The sequence below is a fragment of the Myotis lucifugus genome, unplaced genomic scaffold (assembly GCF_000147115.1).
Source record: "Myotis lucifugus unplaced genomic scaffold, Myoluc2.0 scaffold_27, whole genome shotgun sequence".
NCBI lineage: Eukaryota > Metazoa > Chordata > Mammalia > Chiroptera > Vespertilionidae > Myotis > Myotis lucifugus.
Genome location: NW_005871075.1, coordinates 1,142,519 through 1,167,212, shown reverse-complemented (window position 1 = coordinate 1,167,212; position 24,694 = coordinate 1,142,519). Strand labels below are relative to the sequence as shown.

The 24,694-nt window shown below is 36.8% G+C and overlaps 1 protein-coding gene across 3 annotated transcripts in view; it reads left to right on the top strand.

Annotated features, from left to right (window-relative positions):
* The window catches only part of ZC2HC1A (zinc finger C2HC-type containing 1A), a 55,583-nt gene that overhangs the window by 1,532 nt on the left and 29,357 nt on the right, over positions 1-24,694 (top strand). For all 3 annotated transcript variants that reach the window (XM_023751922.1, XM_006086287.3, XM_006086288.3), the window contains exons 2-5: positions 6,790-6,863; positions 9,104-9,220; positions 14,742-14,883; positions 17,164-17,312. In XM_023751922.1, coding sequence (XP_023607690.1) covers positions 6,790-6,863; positions 9,104-9,220; positions 14,742-14,883; positions 17,164-17,312 — 482 coding nt within the window. The remainder of the gene's footprint in view (positions 1-6,789; positions 6,864-9,103; positions 9,221-14,741; positions 14,884-17,163; positions 17,313-24,694) is intronic.

The window sequence follows — 24,694 nt, the reverse complement described above, 5'->3', positions numbered from 1 at the left end:
GTGAATATATATATATATATATATATATATATATATATTCATTTTTTAAAGATATGTTTTTATTGATTTCAGAGGGGAAGGGAGAGGGAAGAGAGATAGAAACATCATTGATGAGAGAGAATCATTAATCAGCTGCCTCCTGCATGCTTCCCACTGGTGATGGAGCTGAAACCCAGGCATGTGCCCTGACTGGGAATCAAACCATGACCTCCTGGTTCATAGGTTAATGCTTAATCACTGAGCACACCAGCTGGGCAAACTTTATATTTTAGCAGTGCCAAGACATTACTATTGAAATCTTACTAAGAATGCTTTTAAAATATAATGAAAACCTATTATAATACTCACTTACATGGGTGGAGAAATACATGAATTCTGATGTTATATGTATAGTATGTTATGGGCTCAGGTTTGATGCAACATATTAAACATTATTTGCTCTTTACTCTTCATTTGATGTTTTTGTTCTTTTCATAGGGCAAAACAATTGAATACTCATTATTTCAAATGGTTTATACTAATAAAAGCTGAGAGTCTTGTTGAAGTTAGGACAGTGCCTTTTTTTTCTTCTTTTAAAAAAAATCAGTCCCTTTTAAGTCATACTTTGCCAAGATCAAAACTTTGAGTCTTAAGGTTACCACTCAGTAATTTCATCTATGTCTTCATTTAATAAATATTGATACAATGACATAATTTTTTTTGCTCTATTGAAAGTTAATGTCTAGTATCTTGGAGTTGTCTAATAAGCATTATATTGCTGTATACAGTAGAACATTTTAGGAGTTTGCTTAACATATCATAGTAATTGAGCAAATATTGCACTGTTGGCATTAGACCAGTGTTTCTAGTTGAAATCAGTTACCAGGCTAATCTCGATGGTAAAACCAGAAAATATATGGACCCCTGAAAAATTTCGTTGTCGTACTCTTGTAACTTTTTTTTGCATGTGCATCTTATATAACTTATATTTTTTGTTTTCCTGGACCTTTATGTTTCCGGGAGTGTCAAGAGATGAGCTATTATGAACACTGTGTTTCAAAACCGATGTATTTCAATACCAATGCTTTCTCATTTTTTTATAAACTATATCTGAGCACTTTCGAATTGTGTGGATAATTAGAGCAAAGCCTTTACTTCCTCTTCACCTAAGTCTTGTCACCAGTAGGTGTATCTAAGGGCAATAGAGGTAGTTCTAGACTCAGGACAGTTCCAGTCTCTCATAAGCTTTTCATCTGCAGCCATCCTGTCTCATCAGAGTTCTTTTTTGTTTTGTTTCTCCCTAGTCTAAACACATATTAGTTTACTGACTTATTCTTACCTTTATTAACATATCTAGCATTCATTGTTTTTTGGTACTCAGTTGGATGCTAGGTATTTTAATAACCAGTGTGTTGGAGAGGCCTATGTTTGGATCCAGCTTTGTTTCTTTCCAGCTCTATGATTTGTACCTGAACCTCAGTTTCCTCAGCTATAAAAAATGGAGTTATTAAAAGCCAATCTGCCTGACGTATATTATTAAATGACATAATATATATAAAGCGTTTAGCGAAGTGCCTACTACATAGGCCCCCTCAGTACTTGTTTATTGGGTGGGTAAAACCACAGGAGTGTGTTAGGAGTAGTTCAGTATAGATATAACAGGGTGCTTAGAAGTGACTGGGGGCAATCCCACTAGATAACCATAGCAGGAGGATAGTAAGAGAAGGGAGAGGCTGAAAATACATATATGATGAGAATTTGAACTAAGAAAAAAGCAGGAATTAAAAATGATAGATTAGAAGACATGGAAAGATGGAAAGATGAGATATGACTGCTGGATGTGAGAGGGAACAGGAATCAAAGATAAAGCAAAAGCAGCTTTCTAGCTTGGACTAAGAAGTAGTATTAATGTCTTTAACCAAGAAGAAGGCCAAGTTTGGAAGATGAGGTAATGAGTTTGTGGCTTTCCAAATGTATTTCTGGTGGAAAAGTCTCATAGGTATTTGGAAGTATCTCTCTGGAGTTTTTAGTTTAGTAGTCATCTGCATAGCAAAGATAGCAAATGGATGCATTCACCCGGGAAAGCTATATTTAACGAGATGAAGAAAGAAACTTGGGCAGAACAGATGCTATAGGTTTGAGCAGGAAGGGAAATTGGAGAGATTTAAACATTGTCAAGAAAGGGCAATAGGGGGGAAACTAATACTCATTATGTGCCAGAAAAAAGCCTGTGGCCCCTGATACTCCTCGAGGTCTAAGTACTGACCAGCTCAAACTCTGCTTAGCTTCAGATCGGAAAAAACATGGTTAGAGAGACATTAAGTATGTCCTTGTTGAATCACAGTGATCCATTTAATACAGTGATTAGACCTAATAAAGTTTGCCTGCAGTGTAGGTAGGGAGTGAATGAGAGATAGTAAGGAGGAACTAGTCAGTAAATGTGTTTCCAGAAATGTGCTACTCTTGACATTGGTCCTCAATATCTCTGGGAGGAGAGGGGAAAAATGATTTCTGTTGGGGAAATAACAGCATACTAAATCCTTTTTTTAAGACTGAGAAAGTTCTGTTCTAAGAAAACCCATTTGTTTCATCTAGAATTTTCCTAACATTAGACTATGGAGCAAAGAATATGAGGGTGATTGGTCAAAGTAGTGGAAATGACTAGTCAGGTTCAGACTAGGTAGAAAGGGACATGCAGCCGGAGTCAGGTTATCAAGAACATGTAAGTTACTCTGAGATGGAGAAAGTGGTTTAGAGAGCAGTAGAAGGTCTGTGATTGGAGGGAGCTTGTGTATTTTGAGAGTCCAGAGGAGGACCCTTGGTGCTTTTGCTGGAAGTGGAATGGAGGTGAAGGTTATGTGTTGAGTAGGTTAAGTGTGAACGTTGAAATCTAGGATGAGCTGGAAAAGGGAAATCCTGTGAGATAGTAAAGATTGTCAAACTGGAAGTAATACAGAGGGTTGTATCAAGAAAGTTGATATAACAGATGCCATGGCCTCAAAAGCGGGGAGGCTTGTTGAGTTTTAAAAGCTGGATTCAGATGGTGAAGAGGCAGACATGCCACACAGAGACCCACACTGTTCTTCGTTTCCAGGACTTCTTTTCTCTTGAAAATGCTCTCTCCTGGTTTTAAAATTTATACATTTTAGAATTTCATAACTATTTTAGTTAGCATATTATTTCACATCACCTATATAATAGTATTATGTAAAGATATCATTTCAAACCTTATTATCATGCAGGTTTTGAAGTTGCTAAATACAGCAACTCATAACAGAATCAGTAATGTGTGTAGAATCAATTTTGTAAGGCGAGGTTGGCTTCTTGAGTGTTTTAGAATATTAAAGTACTTTATATGCTTGGTTCTGTCCATTAGTTTGAGTGCTTCCTTGCACACTGTTTGCTCTTTGCTGTAATAATCATCCCCTGAATGTTATCTCTACTGTATTTTTATAAGTTGCAAAATCTGCTAGCTTTTGCTATTCAGGAGAGAGTAGTGGAGTTTGCCTGCATGCCCTGGAGAGTAGTATTTTTTTATTTCATTGGTTGTGAAGCATTTTTATATATAACATCTCAGTTGATCCTCTTTAAATTTTAAGGTAGATTGAACAGGTATTATATCCTAATTAAATGGAGGCTGCCTGTATGATTAATCATCCCTTATAAGGCTATTCCCTAAGACCAGCTAATAAAAGAAATTATAAATTTATATATCTTTATTTTGAATGAAGTAATTATATTTTTTTCTTTTTTGAGATAATTGTTTTAAGTTCTTTTTCTTTAATGCTTTTTAAAAATGTCTTTTATTGATAATAATTTTCTTTTTCTTTAAAGACAATTTGAACATGTTTGATAATTTGTAGGAATTAATCCCAGGAGTTGAATTTTATTATGATGTAGTTTTCTGGTTGTTGTTAAGTTTTAAGTTTTTGAATTTTTAAAAAAGGAACATGATTTGGTGTTTAGCTATATGAAGACATAAGTCATGTGGACTGTTAGCTTTGTGGGAGCAGTGATGCTGCCATTCCAGTGATGCTGTCACTAGTACTTGATACATGCTTGGCAAGTAGGTGTCTGAGTAGGCACATTATTTCCAGATGTGGAATTGATTTTTCTCAATAATTAGTTTTTATAAGATTTTGCTTTGTCATTTATTCAACAAGCAGATACTAAAATGCACTTTGAAGCAAGTAAAATATGTGATACTTTTTAACATTTAGAGTTGATGAATTTTTAAAGTCATTACTTAGAACTTAAAGGAATACATGAAAACTATAAATAAGCAAGCTAAAGAGATTATGAAGCATGTGGTATCATTTTGACCATCATTGTGAAGATATTTTTATTTTAATGTACCTAGTGTATTTTATCTGGCAACCTGAATTAAGTGATCCAGATAAATGGAATTGCTCTCCCTAAATAACCTGGCTTCTGGTATTGGAGAAGGACAAATCAGGCAGATCTTAGCTTTGCTTTTGTATTGTCCACTGCTTAACTGCCAACATAGACATTGCCTCCATCTGAGGTGACAAATAGTCACTATCAACTACTAAAATAGGGCAGTGGACTGTTAGGAGAAGAGAGAACAAACCAGTTCCTCTGTCGCTGTTTGATTGTATTCCCAACAATGTCTCTTGATTCTCCTGATTCATTTTTGTGAACCCACTAAATATATGAAGAAAAAATTATATGAGATCATAATTGTACTTTATGCATGAGTTTATTTATGTTACTTCTTTGTCTTACATATGACTAGTGGCCCAGTGCATGAATTCATGCACATTGAAAGGAAATTAATTAGAAGAAATATTTTAATATTGCTATTCACCCTTTATAATAGCAGTGTCAACCAAATTCATAATCAACAATGACTGATCAAAACACATGCGTGCAATAGGCCAGCGAGAGCTTTATATGCATCGTGCATGTGCGAGTCAACTTAGCCTTTTATAGATACGGAATAAACTTGCTTAATTAGACCTGCTTTCTGATTTTACTAAACTTTTTCCAGCCCAGTGAAGCACCCCAACTTCTCTTTCAGGTAATTGTCAGCATAACAGCAATAAATATCAACACTAAGCAGATGATTATTGTAGATCACGCAGGGAGAACAAAGGGTAAAATATTTAATTGCAGCAGTGTTTGACTATATTCTGCGCAGTGAGAAAACCTGAAGTCATTTTCAAGGTCCACCATTTCTTACTTCTTTTCAGTCGGGTCAAGTTTCTAAGCTTTCTAAATCTCTGTTTTCCCAGCTAATGAAAAGAAAATAGGATTCTGCAGAGACTCCTATCTACCTACTCCAGGACTTAAGTGAGGATCAAATGAGATGAGGCATGGGAAAATGCTTCACAGACACTTGGTTACAGTGTAAAATGTTTCCACCTGGCTATAAAGCAAGTCATATTCCTGGGCTGAAGAAACTCCAAGGAGGGTAGTTGCTAGAGAGAGGAAGCCGGGTGTTGCTATGTTATTTCATTACCTGGATGGACACTTAGCATATTAACCTTTTATAGATGTAGATAAAAGAATTGTAATAATTAGTGAAATATTCAGCAGAAAATATGGTAAAGATATACATTTAAGTATAATTTTTAGAAAATTACAGGTATGGAAATAAATTTAGGTTTGATATATTGAAAGATAATAAAAATGACAAATTGACTCAGTTATGTAGAATCCCAAAGAATGTAGTTTCTGTTATCATTCTCATAACAAAATTTGTTGCATGAAAGTACATGATATATGTATTAATTTTTTTAAATCCTCACCTGAGGAAATGTTTTTGTTTTTTTTTAATTGACTTTAGAGGGAGAGGAAAGGAGAGAGAGTGAGAAAATTGACATGTGAGAGAGAAACTTCGATTGGTTGCCTCCCGCATGTGCCCCGATGGGGGATCTAACTGCAACCCAGGTATGTGCCCAGCCAGGGCTGTATTAATTTTTGATTAAGTACAAGTTGCAGCAACTTCTGTCTTAATCAGTTTATGCCCGTAAGGTCAGAATATCTCAACTTGTTTGACCATTGAATTTTAATATATGTATAAAATAATGAAAAATTCACATAATATGCCTAATTTGCATAGTAAGTAGGTAATCTTTTCCTTAAAGCAGCGGTTCTCAACCTGTGGGTCTCGACCCCTTTGGGGGTCGAATGACCCTTTCCCAGGGGTCGCCTAAGACCATCAGAAAACATATGTATAATTACATATTGTTTTTGTGATTAATCATTATGCTTTAATTATGTTCAATTTGTAACAATGAAATTGGGGGTCACCACAACATGAGGAACTGTATTAAAGGTTTGTGGCATTAGGAAGGTTGAGAACCACTGCCTTAAAGCATTATACTTCCTATTTTATAAGGTGTTAAACAGAACAAGTTTCTTTTTATCCGAGATTATCTCAGGAAACCAGCTCATTGATCACCAATGTTGTTTCTGAATGCTTTGAAGATTAATACTATGTATATTAACCTTCAAATAAATTTGGTTTTTAAAGTTGAGTAATTTACAATGGAGCTATCCTATAAATTAAGAGAATATGATAAATTGACTTGGTTAAAAGTAAACCAGATACTTCTGACATATCAATTTGGTAATCTTTAAATCAGGACTTGGCATGGCCTTGTTGACCACTGATAAACTCTTAAGTCTGGTGTTCATTTTAATTGATGATGTTGCTTATTTAAAAGGGAACGACATTTTTTACAAGAACTGATAACACATAAGAAGCTAAGAGAAGATATTAAAACTTGGAAGCTTCACAATTTGAACATATAATACTATTGAGTAAATTCTTTTCTGTTTTAGAAAATGGAAGTGTTCAAGTTGGAGAATTATTACCTTGCAAGATTTGTGGAAGAACATTTTTTCCAGTGGCATTAGTGAGTACCTTCTTCCTTTGGGATGTGATAGATCAGTAGTCGTTCAATACTTTTGGACAACTCTCCTAGAAACAACCTCTGTGGAATAATTGGAAAAGATACTGGCTGGTGTTCTTCGTTCAAGAGTAGCAGTTCCATCCATGTCTCCCTTCCATGTCTTCTCATCCCTTCAGAGTTTGATTGGTCTTCAGAACTTCTCTGTTAAAGTGTTGAAGTGTTCCTCTCATTGTGGGGATATTAACAAAAACAAAACAGAAAACTCTTAGAAATGCACAATAATGTATTTAAAGGTATAGAATGATACAGTGTCTGGCTTCAGAAAAAAGCTGGGATAAATGGAACAAGATAGCTAAAGGGTTTGTAATTGTTGAAGCAGGGTGGTGAGTAAAAGGGAGTTCATTACACTATTTTCTCAGTGGTTATGGACATTTGAAATAGTCCAAAGAAAAATTGTTTTCAATTAAAAGTGTACCTAAAATATATTACACATTCTTTAGATACTTAGTACATACAAATTTTAACTGATTTTACTATAAAATAGCCATCTAAATAGAGAATAAGAAAAAAATGCCTATGTACATTACATATTTTATTGTACTTTCAAATATAAATATACATCTATTAATATTTTGATATAAAGACTTTTCTTTGAATATGGGTCTGATTAGAATTCTACCATATAGTATTTTTCATCCTCTTAATATTTTTAATTTGTTTCTTTTAAGCAAAGTGAGGAATTAATGATCCATAGATGTCAGTCTGACTAGACTCCTCTTACATGACAACTCTTCTTAATTCTTTAAAATTGACTTTCCTGCCCTAGCTGGTTTGGTTCAGTGGATAGAGCTTCGGCCTGCAGACTGAAGGGTCCCAGGTTCGATTCCCGTCAAGGGCACATGCCTGAGTTGCAGGCTCGATCCCCAGTGGGGGGCATGTAGGAAGCAGCCGATCAGTGATTCCCTTTCATCATTTGATGTTTCTCTCTCTCCCCCTCCCTCTCTGAAATCAATAAAAAAGTGTATGTATGTGTGTGTGTGTGTGTGTGTGTGTATAAAATTGGCTTTCCCACAGTTAATTCAATGGTTTTTAAAAATCAATTCACTATTTTTCATATCATTTTCAAAGCATTCACCTGAGTTTCCATAGGAAAAAGTTCTTTTTTTGCCCTCATTTATTTATGTAGTAGATTTAATTAGATGATGTGATCACTGTAACAGCTACAACTGGCATATACCTCAGTTTTGGGGACAACCACTACATACTTTTGACATAGACAACTCAACATGCGAAAGACATTTAAGTCGCCTGCTAGCCATATTTCTTAATACTTAAAAGATTTTATTCTAATAGCTATAATTACAGTGCTTGTTTGTCAAATGAAAAGAAGTATGTACAACAATAGATTACTAATTGTGTATTGAAAAATATAAGAGGCTCCAGGACACCGAGCCAACCAGTTTGGAGGTTTCCTCTTATTGAACAGTTTAAGCTGTTCAGTTAGTGTTTATCGAAATATAAAAAGGAAAAAAGTGCATTTAATGCACTGATGTCATCAGTCCACATGTTTTATTTCACGGAGGGATTATTTATCCAGTAGATTAATTGGAGGTCAGTTAACAGAGCTTCTATTGTAATGCTCTTAAAATGAATAAATATGTGAATAATTGAATGAGTTGGCAATCATGTTAAGAAAAATATCGGTAGGAGTGGAGCACTAGAAGGCTCAAGAAAAATCCTGGGTAAGGAATGGCAGAAAATGTGAGTTCCAGAAGGGAAAAAAGGGATAATTGTGGAGGAAGGACACAGGGACACAAATCTGACCACTTTGTCCTGTTATTTCATGTTAGCTTTAGTAATCCGAACTACCTCTATTATAGCAATTTTGTAATCCTAATACAAATGCATTCTCCACATACACTTTTTTTTAGTATTTATTTTTAGGTATTTAATGATGAAAATAACTTTCCCCCACTTAAATAGCTTTGACTTAGTGACATTATTACCCTTATTCTTAGCAATGTGAACTTGAAAGAGTTTTTATCTATACCTTTTATGGTAAGAAAGATAACTAATAGCATGCATTATATATGCTTTATAACAATTTTAGTCAAAGCAAGGTATGTCTTATTTATTTATGTATTATTTATTGCTTATTTCATCTTAGGTTTTTAAACTGACAATTTAAAGTCTTTCCTTCTGTAGAAATGAAAATGATATATTGTGTTTCTTTACCTTAACAGAAAAAACATGGACCCATTTGCCAGAAAACTGCCACTAAAAAACGGAAGACTTTTGATTCAAGCAGACAAAGAGCTGAAGGAACTGATATTCCAACAGTAAAACCTCTTAAACCTAGGGTAATTGTATAACCTTTGAATAGTATGAGCCTTGCTGCTATGTATATGTATTGAAAAAATTATCATTATGTGTTATACTAATCTATAATAATAAAAACGTAATATGCTAATTAGACTGGACAGCTGAATGACCTTCTGGACGAAGCCGCTATGGTGGGGGCCGAAGCAGAGGTGGTCAGGGGCAATCAGGTAGGCAGGCAAGCAGTTAGGGGCGATCAGGCAGGCAGGTGAGCGGTTAGGGGCGATCAGGCAGGCAGGCAGGCGAGCCGTTAGGGGCGATCAGGCAGGCAGGCAGGATGGTTAGGGGTGATCAGGCAGGCAGGCAGGGTGGTTAGGGGCAATCAGACAGGCAGGCAGGTGAGTGATTAGGAGCCAGCAGTCCCGGATTGCAAGAGGGATGTCCGACTGCTGGTTTAGGCCTGATCCCTGGCATCGGGCCTAAACTGGCAGTCAGACATTCCCCAGGGGTCCCGGATTGGGAGAGGGTACAGGCCAGGCTGAGGGACACCCCTCCCCCAATGCACGAATTTCGTGGATCGGGCCTCTAGTATTGAATAATAACCAAAATTTTGTGTACTGTTCTCAGTTTAGAAATGATCACAAACTTATTTATTTTAGACTTCGGAAAGAGGGAGGCCAAACTACTCTCTCAACTCCAACTATTACAGTGAGGTTATTCAACATTGGAGGGTCACTTGCTTAGCTGTAGGCTGGAAATAATTAAAAGTCCACCTCACATGTTCCTTTTAAGTCATTGTTAATTACCTCGGCTATGCTTTAATGTATTAAAGTCTCTCTTACCAGTAGAGCAATCCCTGTATACAAAGGTAAAGGTATAATTTATAGACATCTTAGCATAATAGAGATTGATTATTTTGATTAATAGATTGTCAGTATTTGTGATTTTATTATGCTTTTGGGAAAAACTTTTATCAGTTGCTCAACTGTCCTCACATAGCCATTGACAGCTTCTTTTCTTTCTTGTTATCAAAGCAATGAATCTCCTATGATAATGTCTCTTTAATATCACTGTGATAGTTTATATTGCTAAGAATAAGTCACATAAATACTTTGTCTGACAAAGTTTTAAAGAATTATTTCAGTGAAATAGTCAAAACTTGAATACCTCATCAAATAGGTTTTTGAAACAACCTTGCTTTCAGTGGTAATAACTTCTCCCAGTGGTACAAAAAACATTTTGGAATCTCAGAGGGAAGGTGGGGGAGGATGGGTGGGTGGGAGATAATCAACCAAAGACTTTGTATGCATATATGCATAAACCATGGACACAGACAATAGGATGGTGAAGATCTGGGGTGGGGATTGGGAGCAGGTTGGAGGGGATCAATGGGTGGGAAAAAGGGAACTTATGTAACACTTTCAACAATAAAGATTTAAAATGAAACAAAACATTTCCCTGTGGGCCAATTAATCTTACTGGTAAAATCATTTGGGTAATAGAAAAAATGGAATGTTCATTTTTGTATTTTTGTATATTCAAGGGAATATTGGTGAATTTTGAATAAGGTAAACCATTATTTGAAGTTTTTCATAGTCACCTTCCAGATATATGATTGTATTCGCTTTAATTAGCTTTGAAGATAAACTACTGAAATCTCTGGGAGCAGTATAACATAGTGGGTGTAAAAAAGGCCCAAGAGTTAGACTGCTTGATTTTAACCCTGTTCTGTTATTTAGCATGTTGTGTTAAGTGAGTTACTTAATCCATACTTCTATTTATCTGTAAAATGGTAATAGGAGTTGTAGCATCCATCTCATGGGATTATTATAGGGATTACATAAATTTATCCATGGCAATCTACACTAATAAAAGAGAAAGATGCAAATTGACCATGCCTTCATTATGCCCACTAGCCAATCAGGAGTGAGTATGCAAATTAACCCAACAAAGATCATGGGTTAATTTGCATATGCAGGCGCCGAGCGGCTGGGGTGAGGCGGAAGCTTGCATTGTCGCCAAGGCAGAAAGGCAGCTCTGGGCCGGAGGGCTCCGGGCCGGAGAGAAGGCGGTGCCGGCAGCCAGGGGAAGAAGGCCCATTCTTGCACGAATCTTTGTGCATTGGGCCTCTAGTCTCTTAATAAGTGTTATCTTTATCCTATGTCTTTCATATGGGTTTATATACTTAAAAATTTATTTAATCTTCAGAAAAAAGCAAGTACAGCCATTGATTTACATTAAGTAGTTTACATTCTTGCTACTTAAATGATGGTCCATAGAGCAATAATATCAGCGCCATTTTGGAACTTGTTAGAAATGCAGAGTTTCAGGTCCCACTCATGCATACTCATTCAGCACCTGCATTTTAATCCAATCCATGTTTGAGTCATACACATATTAAAGTTTGAGAAGTAGTATGTTAGAAGATTTTGAAAATTGTAGCTTAATTCTCAGTATCTTTATCTGTATTAAGGAAATCCTATAAAATCACAAGCAGAGTGGAGCAAAGCAAATACAAAATCCATTTTGGGGGAAAGTAAAGGCAGGTTTAATCCATAGACCACCAAATGCAAGGGCTGCTCAAAGCACCTGAGGTCCAGGAGATGCTCCCCAGAAAGGAAGTGCAGGAAGTGCTGGGGGGCCGAGGGCCCAGAACCTGGCAACTTGGCATCTTCCAGGTGACTCCTTGATGCTAAGGGGTCTTATCAGGAAGTTTATATCCCTGTTTACTACAGCCGGCAGGAACTGGGTTGAGCTGCAGGAGATTGGGTAGCCAGGGACTGGAATGAGCCTGGCTGAAATGGACAAAAGCCAGGAGGGAGGAGGTGGGGAGAAGAAGCAGAGTGTTAAGAGGCCCCACTAGTGGCAGAGACTCTGAGAAAGCACTAGAAAAGGAAAATACCCTTTCTGAGGGCGCGGCGCCCACTCAGGGCTGTGTCCTGTGTGAGGGAGTGTGACTGGCAGCAGGAACCCTCTTGACCCACATTGTTTTAGAGAAGCAGAAGGGGGATGTCTAATCACACTTTGAGGCCTTATTTGCATCTGTATCTGATGCCAACAGAGAAGGGAGCTATTGGTATGTGTAGCCTGGAAGGCTACCCTGGGCCTCTCCTCCCTAAAACCTCTTATAAATAGCTGAACAGAAGAAACGCTAACTCATGTCGAGCAATAAAAAACTACTAGCTCAGCACTGATACAGACACTGTGTGAAAAAGGGAGAAGAGGGCAGCAAGACTGACCAGTAGGTGAGCGATGCTCACTGTGGGGCCCGTTGGAGTTGTGATCAGACATTTCAGTATCAAGTACGACACGTCAGAGTCGCTCATCTCAAACATGGAAATGTTTGTATCTTTAGTTAAGATTTTTGCATATATATTCATGAGAGAAGTGGAACTATAATTATTCTTTTTATCAGAGTTTTGCTCTTGTAAGACTAGTAAGAAAGTTGTTCTTTTGTTTTCTATATTTTTAAAGAGTTTTTAAAAGATTGGATGCTATTTTTCTTAAATATCTGCAAGAATTCAGTAGGGAAGACATCTGGGCCAGGAGTTTTCTTTGTGGATTTTTTAAAATAATAGATTCATTTAAAAAAATATTTAAAACTATTGTGATTTTCTGTTTCTTGTATCTGTTTTGTAGTATTTGCTGAGGATATTGTTCAATTCATCTTAATTATCAAATTTTTTAACACAAGGTTTTTTTTTATGTTTTCTTTCTCTTGTTTGTAAGAACTGGATCATGTACTATTTTCCATTCTTGGTAATTTGATTTTCGTTCTTGTTTCTCTCTCTCTTTGATTACTTTTGCCTTATTAGTGTTTTTAAAGAACCCTGTTTTGACTTTGTTGATTCAACTTATATTCTTGATTTAAAAAATAAAGACATAATAGGAATAGTTGAATATTTCAATAATATGACAAAATAAATCTCTGGTAGCACAAGAGCCAGCATCATGTTTAATGGGAAGATACTTAGAAGTAGTTCCATTAATGTCAGGAACAAGATTAATCTCTAACCAGTATGGTACTAGCTGATAGAAAATAACAAGAATTAGATGTGTAGGGACTGGAAAACTGCCATTATTAAGAGATGAAAACCCAAAAGAATCAACTGATAAATTACTACCAATAATAAGAGAAATCAATGAAGTAATGAAATATAATATTAGTATACAGAAACTACTAGGTTTTATATTTCAACATAAAAATGAAGAAAATACCCTTTATAAAAGAGAAACACCAAATATAAAATATTTAGCAATAAACCTTAAGATAATAGAGGTATGAATTCCACAAAGAATAATTTAAAATACTACTGAAAGACAAATGAACACTTCTTCAAATGGAAATATATCTCATATTCTTGGATAGTTAGACTTAGCATATTAAGATTTTAAGTTCCTTAAGTTGATTATGAATATAATGTTTCATTTTTACAATTATAATAGTCTTTTTAAAAAAATCAGACAAGCTAATTTTAAAGTTCATATGAAAAAATATCATGCAAGGATAACCAGAAAAGATAGTAAAAGAAGCAGAATGAAGTAAGCTACCCTACCAGATATTAAAATATCATAAAATCTCAATATTTAAAACAAGTATTGACACAAGGATAGTCATAATAATGGAACAAAAGGGAAAGTTCAGAATAAGCTCAAATACAAAAGAGAATATGGTAAAAGTATTATCCCAGTTCAGTGGGAAGAAAAGTCAGTAAAGGATGGTGAGACAGCTACATAGCTATGTTAACAAACAAAAAATAAAGTGAAATCCATATGTCACACCACCCATCAGGATAAATTCCAAACGAGTAAGAGATTTAAAATTTTAAATGAAACCACGAAAGCTCTGGGTGGAAACATGGAGAATTCCCATTTTACTTTGGGGTAAGATTGGGCCTTGTTAACTGTAACTACAAATCCAGAGATCATAAAGAAAAGATTTGTAAATTAAACTACATTTACAAAATAATTCTTCACATCAGAAGACTCTTTGAAAGGATAAAAATACGGACATGATTATTAGGGAGGGTTGGGGCTAGTCTCCTTTAGAGAGTTACTGGAAATTGTTTAAGAAAAAAAAGAAAAAAGACGAATCATCTAGTAGATAAGTTGACCAGGCATATAAACAGTTCACAAAAAGGCAATGCTAATGATTCTTAGTTACATGAAAAGATGCTCACTCTTACTCATTATAAGAGAAAAGCCAGTGAGAACCACAGAGAGGACTATCTTTCACCTCTGATCAATTAAAACCCAAAAAGTGTGATAACATAATCAATTGGAGGAACTATGGGAAAACAGGAAAATATCTTAGTGGGAACTTAAATGCAATGTGACACCTAGAGAAGTCAATTTAGTGTCTATTACAATTAAAATTGCATTTCAAAAATTACATATAACGTAGTTGCATTAAGTTCTCTTTTTGTAATTGTAAATTTGGGAAGGAAATCATTTAAGAATTCCTGGTAAGAGAATATTTAAAGTAATATGGCATTTCCTCAAGTTTTATCTCAGTTTAGTGTAAAAAAATGTTCTAAAATTGATTGTGTGTTTATTTTATAGCCTGAACCGCCAAAGAAACCATCTAATTGGAGAAGAAAACATGAGGAATTCATTGCCACCATAAGAGCAGCTAAAGGCCTGGACCAGGCCCTTAAAGAGGGGGGCAAGCTTCCTCCTCCTCCTCCACCTTCATACGATCCTGGTATATGCCTGTTGTTGACAGTTCTGCTCATGTGGGGATAACATATTGGTAGCATTTTTATAAATTTTAAGTTGTTATTAAACTTAATCCGTAATAATGGAACCTGATGAAGCATAATCTTTAAAAGTTTTGCCTCAAAGTAATGTTGATAACAAGCATTTAGGCTTATTAATATACATCATTGTTGAACATAGAAATGCATTATCTTTTCATCTCAGCACTTCTATTTAAACATTATAATATCATTTTTAAAACTATTGTAGTAACTATTAAATTTTAATATTCCAGGAAATATTTAAATCATGCTCACTCTGAATTGAAATGTAGTCATTCAGTAAAATTCACACAGTGATGTTGCTTAGTTCTTTGGAATCTTCTCATCTGGGAAGGAAGAAAACCATAATATTGCTTCAAAAATATACAGTTCGTGTGAGGAAATTACCATATAAACCGATATACCTAAATATGCCCTAAACTCATGCATTACATTTTTTTCATTGAGTGGGTAAAAGTTGCTTGTTATTGTTATAAAAACAAAACAAAAACAAGGCAGGATGCTGGCCACCCCATTTGAGTTGTTACGATACTAAAAGGTTTAAAACAGCACAGCTGACATTTTGATATTGATGATTACAGTAGCCTGAAGAGGTAGTTATTTTAATGTAATAAGTTAACTGCATGAAAATTGTGTTAGTATTCTAGATTTGGATTTATTTCTTTGTAAAGAGAAATTTCTTTAGAAAATCTAGATATGATCATTTTTAATGTTTTATTATAGAAAAGAAGTTGGCAAACTATTTCTATAAGGGCCAGATAGTAAATATCTTAGGCTTTGCAGGCAACACTCAGCTCTGTTGCCCCTACTACAAGAAATCAACCACAGACAATATGTAAGTAAATGGGTGTAGCTGTCTTCTAATAAAACTTTATTTATCAAAACAGGCAACTGGCAGAATGTATTTGGCCTAGGGGCCCTAGTTTGCCAGCCTCTGTTGTAGAGTAATTAACTTTAATGTTAGGTGTGTTTCTGGGATGACCCAACTAGGTTTGGGTCTCTTAATTCTCCCTAAATTTTCCCCATGAAGTTGAATTTTCTCTGTTTTGGAGGAATTTGTATATCACGTCTTTTTCAACATAGCTATATTTCTCATGTTTACATAAGTAAGAGAGCAAGACTTCCAGTAGTTCAGCATGATTTGGGCTATAGAAATTTTAAAATCTCTTAGTTTTGACAAAACAACTTCTTTGTTATTAGAAATTTTAGACCTACTCACTAATTAGCAGGACAAATTTCTGAGCTTCAAATGAGTATAAATTTAAAGGTAAACTCCTATAGAAAAGTAAACTTGAAATAAATTGAGATTTTTTTTTTTGATACTGCTAAATTTTTACATTCATGTCTTTTCAGTGTCTCAGTTGAGATCTTTTATAGTACTACAAAATTTAGTTCAGCTTGGGATAATTTGGAGATTTAATTTTAAAATAAATTTTATTTATAGTATACATTGCATTTTAGAATATTTTATCATGGAAGCATATGCTCTTAAATTTGAATGGATGTTCAACCATGGAATCATGCCATTGGGCTGAATTAATTATGTTGAGATATATTGTTTTACTTCTTTCATCTGTTGGGGCCCTTTAAAAGAAAATAAATACAGAGTTGATAAAGTATTTTATGACAATTTTCCTCTAATTGAAATACAATATTTTAATAGATCCTAAATTTTAAAACATATTTTGAATATAATGTGCTATTACTGCTAAATTAGTCTAACATGTAAAAATATGTATATATGATGAAAACATGGCATTATAGAGGTAAAAAGAAATAGCATTTTTCCTACACTTCATATTTGTATTGAGGATTTATCTTTTTTTCCCCCTTCAAATTTGATTCTAAGCTGGAAGAACATTGGACTTTATCATATACCAGAGGCCTGATGCACGAAATTCATGCAAGGGCCTTGGCCCCCGCTGCCGTGGCGGCCACCTCTGTCTCGGCCCCTGCCCGCCGAGGCTTTGTCCAGAAGGAAGGACATCTGGAAGGATGTCTGGTCTAATTAGCATAATATGCGTTTGTTATTACAGACTACCACACTTTTTGCTTAAACATCTTTATACTAAGTTTGGATAAGTCAGGTTGAGTGGTTATAAGGAAATGAGAGATTTTGCTTATTAAATGTTTTTATTTATGCTTATGTCTTCATATAAACTTATAATTCATATGTCCTATTTAAAGTATTGTGTTATTAATTGCTTCTTTTTTTTTTGCTTTAGATTATATTCAATGTCCATATTGCCAGAGGAGATTTAATGAAAATGCAGCTGATAGACATATAAATTTCTGTAAAGAACAGGCAGCACGTATTAGTAATAAAAGCAAATTTTCCACTGAGACCAAAGGCAAAGCGACTTCTCGGACACAGGTGAAATGTGCTACTTAATCATGTCTACAAACAAATGAGAAAATGACTTTTTCAAGTTAACTGTTTTATGTTTATGCTTTATAGAACATTTAAGTATCATTTTCTTACCTGCTAAAATTTATGTATTACTGTTCAGGGATTTAGTAATAAATTTGAATGGCTAATTGAAAACAAATAATTACAATTAATCAATTTGAAATGGACTTGAGTTAGTAGAGACTTGTAAGTATACAGATTTTGAAGAGGTATTAGGAAATATGTAAGAAAATAAGTTAAAATTGGTGAAGCAGATGCAGAGGAAACCAGAGGTGATAGAGGAGTAAGAAAATGCCAGTCAATTCCTCATTGAAAATCATGTAAGTATTGCTCTGGCTGGTGTGGGTCAGTTTGTTGGAGCGTCATCCTGTGTACTGGAAGGTCTGTGTACTGGAAGGTCGCTTGTTAGAGTCCTGGTCAGGGCACAAGCCTAGGGTTCGGTCTCCATTCAGGGCATGTACAGGAGGCAACAAATCAATGTTTCTCTCTCTCTCCCTCTCCAGCCCCTTCCCTCTCCCCTTCAACTCCCTCTCTCCTTCTCTAAAATCAATTATTTAAAAAAAATCATGTAAGAACTGAATGTTTCCATGTTATCTATGAGTAATGTTTCCATGTTATGTATGAGTAATGCTCATGAGGGAGTGAATGTAGGGTCAAATCCAAATTGCTAATTTTAGCCTTTATTTCTTCATTTGTGCAGTGGTGATTTTCATGAGTATTGTGAGAAGCAGATGGAATAATGTATGTGAAAGCATTGGCACCCTAGTAACCATAGAATGATTTTGTTATATGAAATTGATTTTTACAGTACTATTGGTTTTCTTTAAGCATATTGGAAGTATGAAAATGTCATACTTCCAAGCAAATTTCATTTTTTTTATAAAGCTTTCATTTGTAAATAATTCTTTTAGTACTATAAATCTAGCAGGTAATAAATCCATTTCTCTTGTTACTTACAAATAAAATATTGAACTAAAAGACTCCATTACAATTGGGGTCTTCTTGAGAGAATTTTTTCATTGAATTTTTGTTAATATTATTGGAAGTAGAGCACATCATTATTACCGTCACTGTGGGGAAAGAACAGTGACTCATTTTGAATGATTTCCCAAACAGACATCAAACACATATCTTACATATAAACAGTTAAGACCGTAATACGATTTTGTTTTGTTTCAAGAATAAAATAATCAGCAGAGCAAAGGAAATACAATAGAATGTGTATATGGCAACAACTTTGTTCCAAATGATTGATAAATGTGAAATCCAAGTAGTTGATTTTCTCACCTTAAATCAGTGTTAATTCCATGCCCAGTTGTGTATGTTCATTTTAGTTTAACCCCATATTTTCTTTCTTTTTAAAAATATATATTTTTATTGATTTCAGAGAGGAAGGGAGAGGGAGAGGGAGAGAGAGAAACATCAATGGTGAGAGAGAATCATGGATCGGCTGTCTCCTGCACGCCCCCCACTGGGGATCGAGCCCGAAATCCGGGCATGTGCCCTGACCGGAATCGAACCATGACCTCCTGGTTCATAGGTTGACGTTCAATCACTGAGCCACACCGGCTGGGCCATATTTTTTTGTTTCTATTCATTCAACAAGTTTTTATTGAATACCCTGTTTGAGTCAGACACTGTAGCAAGTACTGAGTGTATATTAGTAGACTAAATACAGTACTTTTTCTAAAGAGGTTTAGATGCATCCTTGTCATGTATTTTCATCAGCATGCAGTATTATCAGTCCTGAGCATTTTTAGTGCTTACTTGAAAAATCGTTCCAAATAGTACCTTCTGCCATTTTATAAGAAACTAGGGGCCCAGTGCATGAATTCATGCGCCTTGAAAGGAACTGTGGGCCACAAGTTCTGCCATTTTATAAGAAACTAGGGGCCCAGTGCATGAATTCATGCACCTTGAAAGGAACTGTGGTAGGCACAGGGGCTGGTCTCAGCCCATCCTCTGGGCCCCCGCCTGGCCCCTTTTGCCACGGCCTCCGGTCCCTTGTCTGCCTGCAGCCCAGCTCCTGCTGCTGCCGCTCCCACATGCTGATGGCGCCGGCCCCGTTCGAACCTGCTTATGGCGCGGAGCAATTGGGGCCGGCGCCAGCGGCGGGTGCGAGTGGTGGCTGCTGCCCTGATCGCCCCTCAGGAGCAGGGGATAGGTGGAGAAGCCCTCAGGGGTCATCAGGGCCAGCAGCTGCCGCTTGCACCTGCTGATGGTGCTAAGTGATTGGAACTGGCACCAGGCACTGGCAGCGACTGGCGCCCAGCTGGTCTGGCGTCCCCGCTCACCTGCTCCACCATCCTATAGTGACTGGTTGTTCCGTCGTTTGGTCTATTTGCATATTAGCCTTTTATTATGTAGGATTAATGTCTTCCATGTTCTTTAAGCTTTTCCATTCAAGAAAGTCTTCGTAAATATAAATATTTTACTAAGGAAATTTACTTGAGTTGTGATCAGCATAAAAAAAACATGAAACAATCAGCACCTACCAAATACTTAATGAATGAAAGAAATAATATATTGACTATAATTGTATTAAAAGACAATTATTTTGTTCTTTTGAATGAACTTATACAAAATTGTTGATAGCTAGTCATCCTGAAAGCCTTTCTGACGCTGGTAGAATCCGGCTAGATGTTGTGGGATAGATAAAATGCAGCTCAGTGAGGAAAGAGTCCCATTATCTAGGGCAGGGGAACAGCAACCTACTGAGAGGCAGGTGAATATGCTTTAGACAAAAGGCACTCAGAGTAGTAGGAGGATTCACAAAGGAAACTAACCTGACTCTTGTTGAAAGTAACAGGAGCTGTTAGAGGAGATAGATAAGGTTGGGCTACGTTCTAGGGACCTCAGGAAGCAATAAAATTTAGTAAAATCGTAGAAGGCCCAATATAGAGAGCAGAAAAGCAAAGCACCATTTGAAAGGCATATTCTGCCTTTTTCAATTGCTAATCCATTAAGTTAATAAATTCTGAAGTGTACGTAAAAATCTGTAGTGCTCGATATGAAGTTTTACCAGGCCCTTCCTGCCTATACTCAACCTGAAGGCTTGACCTCTCACTGTGCAATGTGCCCCCCTTCGTGTATGCAGCTCATGAGTGGGTCACCAATTCTGTTTCTTAATTCAGTTTTATGGGCCCTGTTTTTAGTAGACATGTCTCTGGTATTTTGACAATTTTTTTTTACGTGTTGTTTTTCATATTTATTTTAAAATCTTTTCTAATATCTTCATTGGTATTTTAGTGGGAGACATACAAACAAATGCCCTTTTATTTTTTTTATTTTATTTTAAAAATATTTTTATTGACTTTTTAGAGAGAAGAAGGGAGAGGAAGAGAAAGAAACATCTGTGAGAGGGAAATATCTTTTGGCTGCCTCCTGCACTCCCCTTACTGGGGGAGTGAGCCAGCAGCCCAGGTATGTGCCCTGACCTGGAATCCAACCGGCAACCTCGGGGTGCATGGGACAACGCCCAACCAGCTGAGCCACACAGATGCCCTTTTATTTTTTTTATTTTTTATTTTTTTATTAAATCTTTATTGTTCAGATTATTACATTTGTTCCTCTTTTTTCCCCCCATAACTCCCCTCCTTCCAGCTCCTACCCCACCCTCCGCCCTCACTCCCCACCCACTGTGTTCATCCATAGGTGCACGATTTTTGTCCAGTCTCTTCCCGCATCTCCCACACCCCTTTTCCCCCCAAGAATAGTCAGTCCATTCCCTTTCTATGTCCCTGATTCTATTATAATCACCAGTTCATTCTGTACATCAGGTTATTTATTCACTTGATTCTTAGATTCATTTGTTGATAGATGCATATTTGTTGTTCATAATTTGTATCTTTACCTTTTTCTTCTTCTTCCTCTTCTTAAAGGATACCTTTCAGCATTTCATATAATACTGGTTTGGTGGTGATGAACTCCTTTAGCTTTTCCTTATCTGTGAAGCTCTTTATCTGACCTTCAATTCTGAATGATAGCTTTGCTGGATAAAGTAATCTTGGTTGTAGGTTCTTGCTATTCATCACTTTGAATATTTCTTGCCACTCCCTTCTGGCCTGCAAATTTTCTGTTGAGAAATCAGCTGACAGTCGTATGGGTATTCCCTTGTAGGTAACTGAGTTTCTTTCTCTTGCTGCTTTTAAGATTCTCTCTTTGTCTTTTGCTCTTGGCATTTTAATTATGATGTGTCTTGGTGTGGTCCTCTTTGGATTCCTTTTGTTTGGAGTTCTCTGCGCTTCCTGGACTTGGAAGTCTATTTCTTTCACCAGGTAGGGGAAGTTTTCTGTCATTATTTCTTCAAATAGGTTTTCAATATCTTGCTCTCTCTCATCTTCTGGTACCCCTATAATTCTGATGTTGGTACGTTTGAAGCTGTCCCAGAGGCTCCTTACACTATCTTCGTATTTTTGGGTTCTTTTTTCATTTTGCTTTTCCGGTTGGGTGTTTCTCGCTTCTTCGCATTTTAAATCTTTGACTTGATTCTTGCGCTCCTCTGGTTTGCTGTTGGGAGTCTGTATAATATTCTTTATTTCAGTCAGTGTATGCTTACTTTCTAGATGGTCCTTTATCACACCATCGAGGGTCTCATTAGATTTCCTGTACAACTCATCAAGTTTATCAACAGACTCTAGAAGCCTCTTGAGAGACCTCAAAAGTGTGGTTCTGAACTCAATATCCTCCCTTGATAGTTTTGTCCTGTTTCTTTGTCTCCGCATTTTTTACGCTTTCTTGGTACACCCCCTAGTGGTCTTTGTGCGCAGTCTTGTTGTAGTTAAGCCTTGATTGTTATAGTTAATACTAGAGGGATTTGACCTCCAGGCCGACTGGCTGAGCTAATCTAGCCTTTGCCTGAGGCTATCCGGCAAATGGCTCTGTGCAGGGCTTGGGCGGGGCGGGTCCCACGGGATCAACAGGGCGGAGGAGGGAGCAGTTATGGCTGCTCTCAGTCCGTCCCCAGGGGCTCTGCCTCTCTGTCCCAGCAACAGCTGCAAACCTCGGAGGGACCGTAGCCAGACAGTCCTGCTTCTCCCGTTTGAGTCTGGGTCCCTAGAGACTCGCCCGGATCTGGAGCTCAGAGTCTGAGGCTCCCTCCGGATTGAAACAGACAACCGCGCCCTCAGCCACCAGCCTGCGCCGCGGGCACTCCGCACCTTAGTATTTTACTTCAGCACTGCGCCTCCTCTGATTCTCGGTTCCTCCTAGTTGTAGAACTTCCATTCAGCCAGCCTTCCTGTGGTTCTGGATGATGTCCGTTCCGTCTTTTAGTTGTATTTTTGAAGTGGTTGTTCGAGGCAGCAAACTCCGGCGTTAACCTATGCCGCCATCTTGGTTTCTCCCAGATGCCCTTTTAAACCAGAAACACCTCAGCCCTGCCAGGTTGCTCAGTTGGTTAGAGTGTTGTCCCGAAATGCCAAGGTTGCAGGTTCGATCTCCAGTCGGGGCACATCCATGAATCAACCAGTGAATGCATAAGTAAGTGGAACAACAAATTGATGTTTCTCACTGCTTCCTCTCTCTCTCTAAAAATCAGTTAAGAAAACCCAAACAAGCCCTAACCGGCTTGGTTCAGTGGATGGAGCGTCAGCCTGCGGACTCATGGGTCCCAGGTTCGATTCCGGTCAAGGGCATGTATCTTGGTTGTGGGCACATCCCCGGTGGCGAGTGTGCAGGAGGCAGCTGATCGGATGTTTCTCTCTCATCGATGTTTCTAACTCTCTACCCCCCTCCCTTCCTCTCTATAAAAAGTCAGTAAAATATATAAAAAACCAAAACAAAAATCCTAAACAAACCAGAAAGACTTCTCAGGTTTTTAAAGAAACTGTCTAAAGCACTGGTTCTCAACCTTCCTAATGCTGCGACCCTTTAATACAGTTCCTCTTGTTGTGGTGACCCCCAACCATAAAATTATTTTCGTTGCTACTTCATAACTGTAATTTTGCTACTGTTATGAATCGTAATGTAAATATCTGATATGCAGGATGTATTTTCATTGTTATAAATTGAACATAATTAAAGCATAGTGATTAATCACAAAAACAATATGTAATTATATATGTGTTTTCCGATGGTCTTAGGCGACCCCTGTGAAAGGGTCGTTTGACCCCCAAAGGGGTCAAGACCCACAGGTTGAGAACCGCTGGTCAAAGGCTTATCTCCAAGGTCTTCCAGTCATTTGTTCATCTGATAGTTATTGAAGGTTTTCTATTTGCCAAGTGCTCAAGAAATTTTAGTGTCTGGCATAATAGTTCCAAATGTGCATGGTATTTGAGTGTGTGTGGGTGAGACCCTTTTATCAAGATTTTTTTTTAAAGGTCATATACTGAATTTCAGAGAGTTATAATGTTTGACTTTAAAATTTGTGTTTAGCTAGCCACATTTTAGTAGTGCTACTATATTATAAAATATGATTTGACTTTTGAAAATCAGGTTTAAAACCCATTTTCAGAAAAAGTCCTAAGCAGTCTACTGCATTAGGCTAACTCAAGTACACACGCAATGCAGTAATCACCTTATAATGAAGCATTGGCTGGCACTGAGGTGGCCTGAGTCTTCATGTCTGTTCTGTTGTTAAGTTGGAGTGTAAACCTGGGCAAGTGCATTTCTTTATATCAGATCAGGTGGTTGATAAGATATTTTTGTATTTAGTAAATGAGCAAAATTTGGATCATAAGAGACAGTGAAATAAAATTAATAGTGATATATCCCTTGAGAGAGTGGAGCACAAATAAAAATAACATAAGCTGATGTGCCCTGTTCTTTCTTAACCCACATCCCACCCCTCCGATGTGGTCTGGTGGAACAGGAAGCCAGACTTGGCTGTCTCTTCACATTGGGGCATCCCGAAAGCGGTCTTCTAAACCTGTCTGGGCTGATGTGTAATCTTAGGCATTTTGATCGGGAAATGTGGCTGGAGTATACATACATATGAAATATAAAACCACACCCAGGAGCATGTTATAGCCTGACCTTTAAAAGTTGCTCCACCCAGTGAGAAGCATTGGGTGTCTCTCTAAGTTTTTCTGTTAATACTTGCTTGGTGTTTAGAATCTAACATTGAGGAAATATTTCCCACTAAGCCTTTCCCTGTGAACTGGGAAAGTTGCTCTTTGTTTATTTTAGAAATGGAACATCTTAGCCAAACTTTCAGTCCAGCAGTTTTGAGAAGGAATATTTTGGGAAACCTCTCTCTGAGGGGACACTTTCTAATCTACACTTTCTTACTTTGGGCAACAGTAAGGCATAAAAGGATTGCTCATTGAAGGGAATAAAATAATAGTTGTGAAACAATAGTTTACAATTGATATTAAAAATGATGATGAAATAATTTATTTTCATTA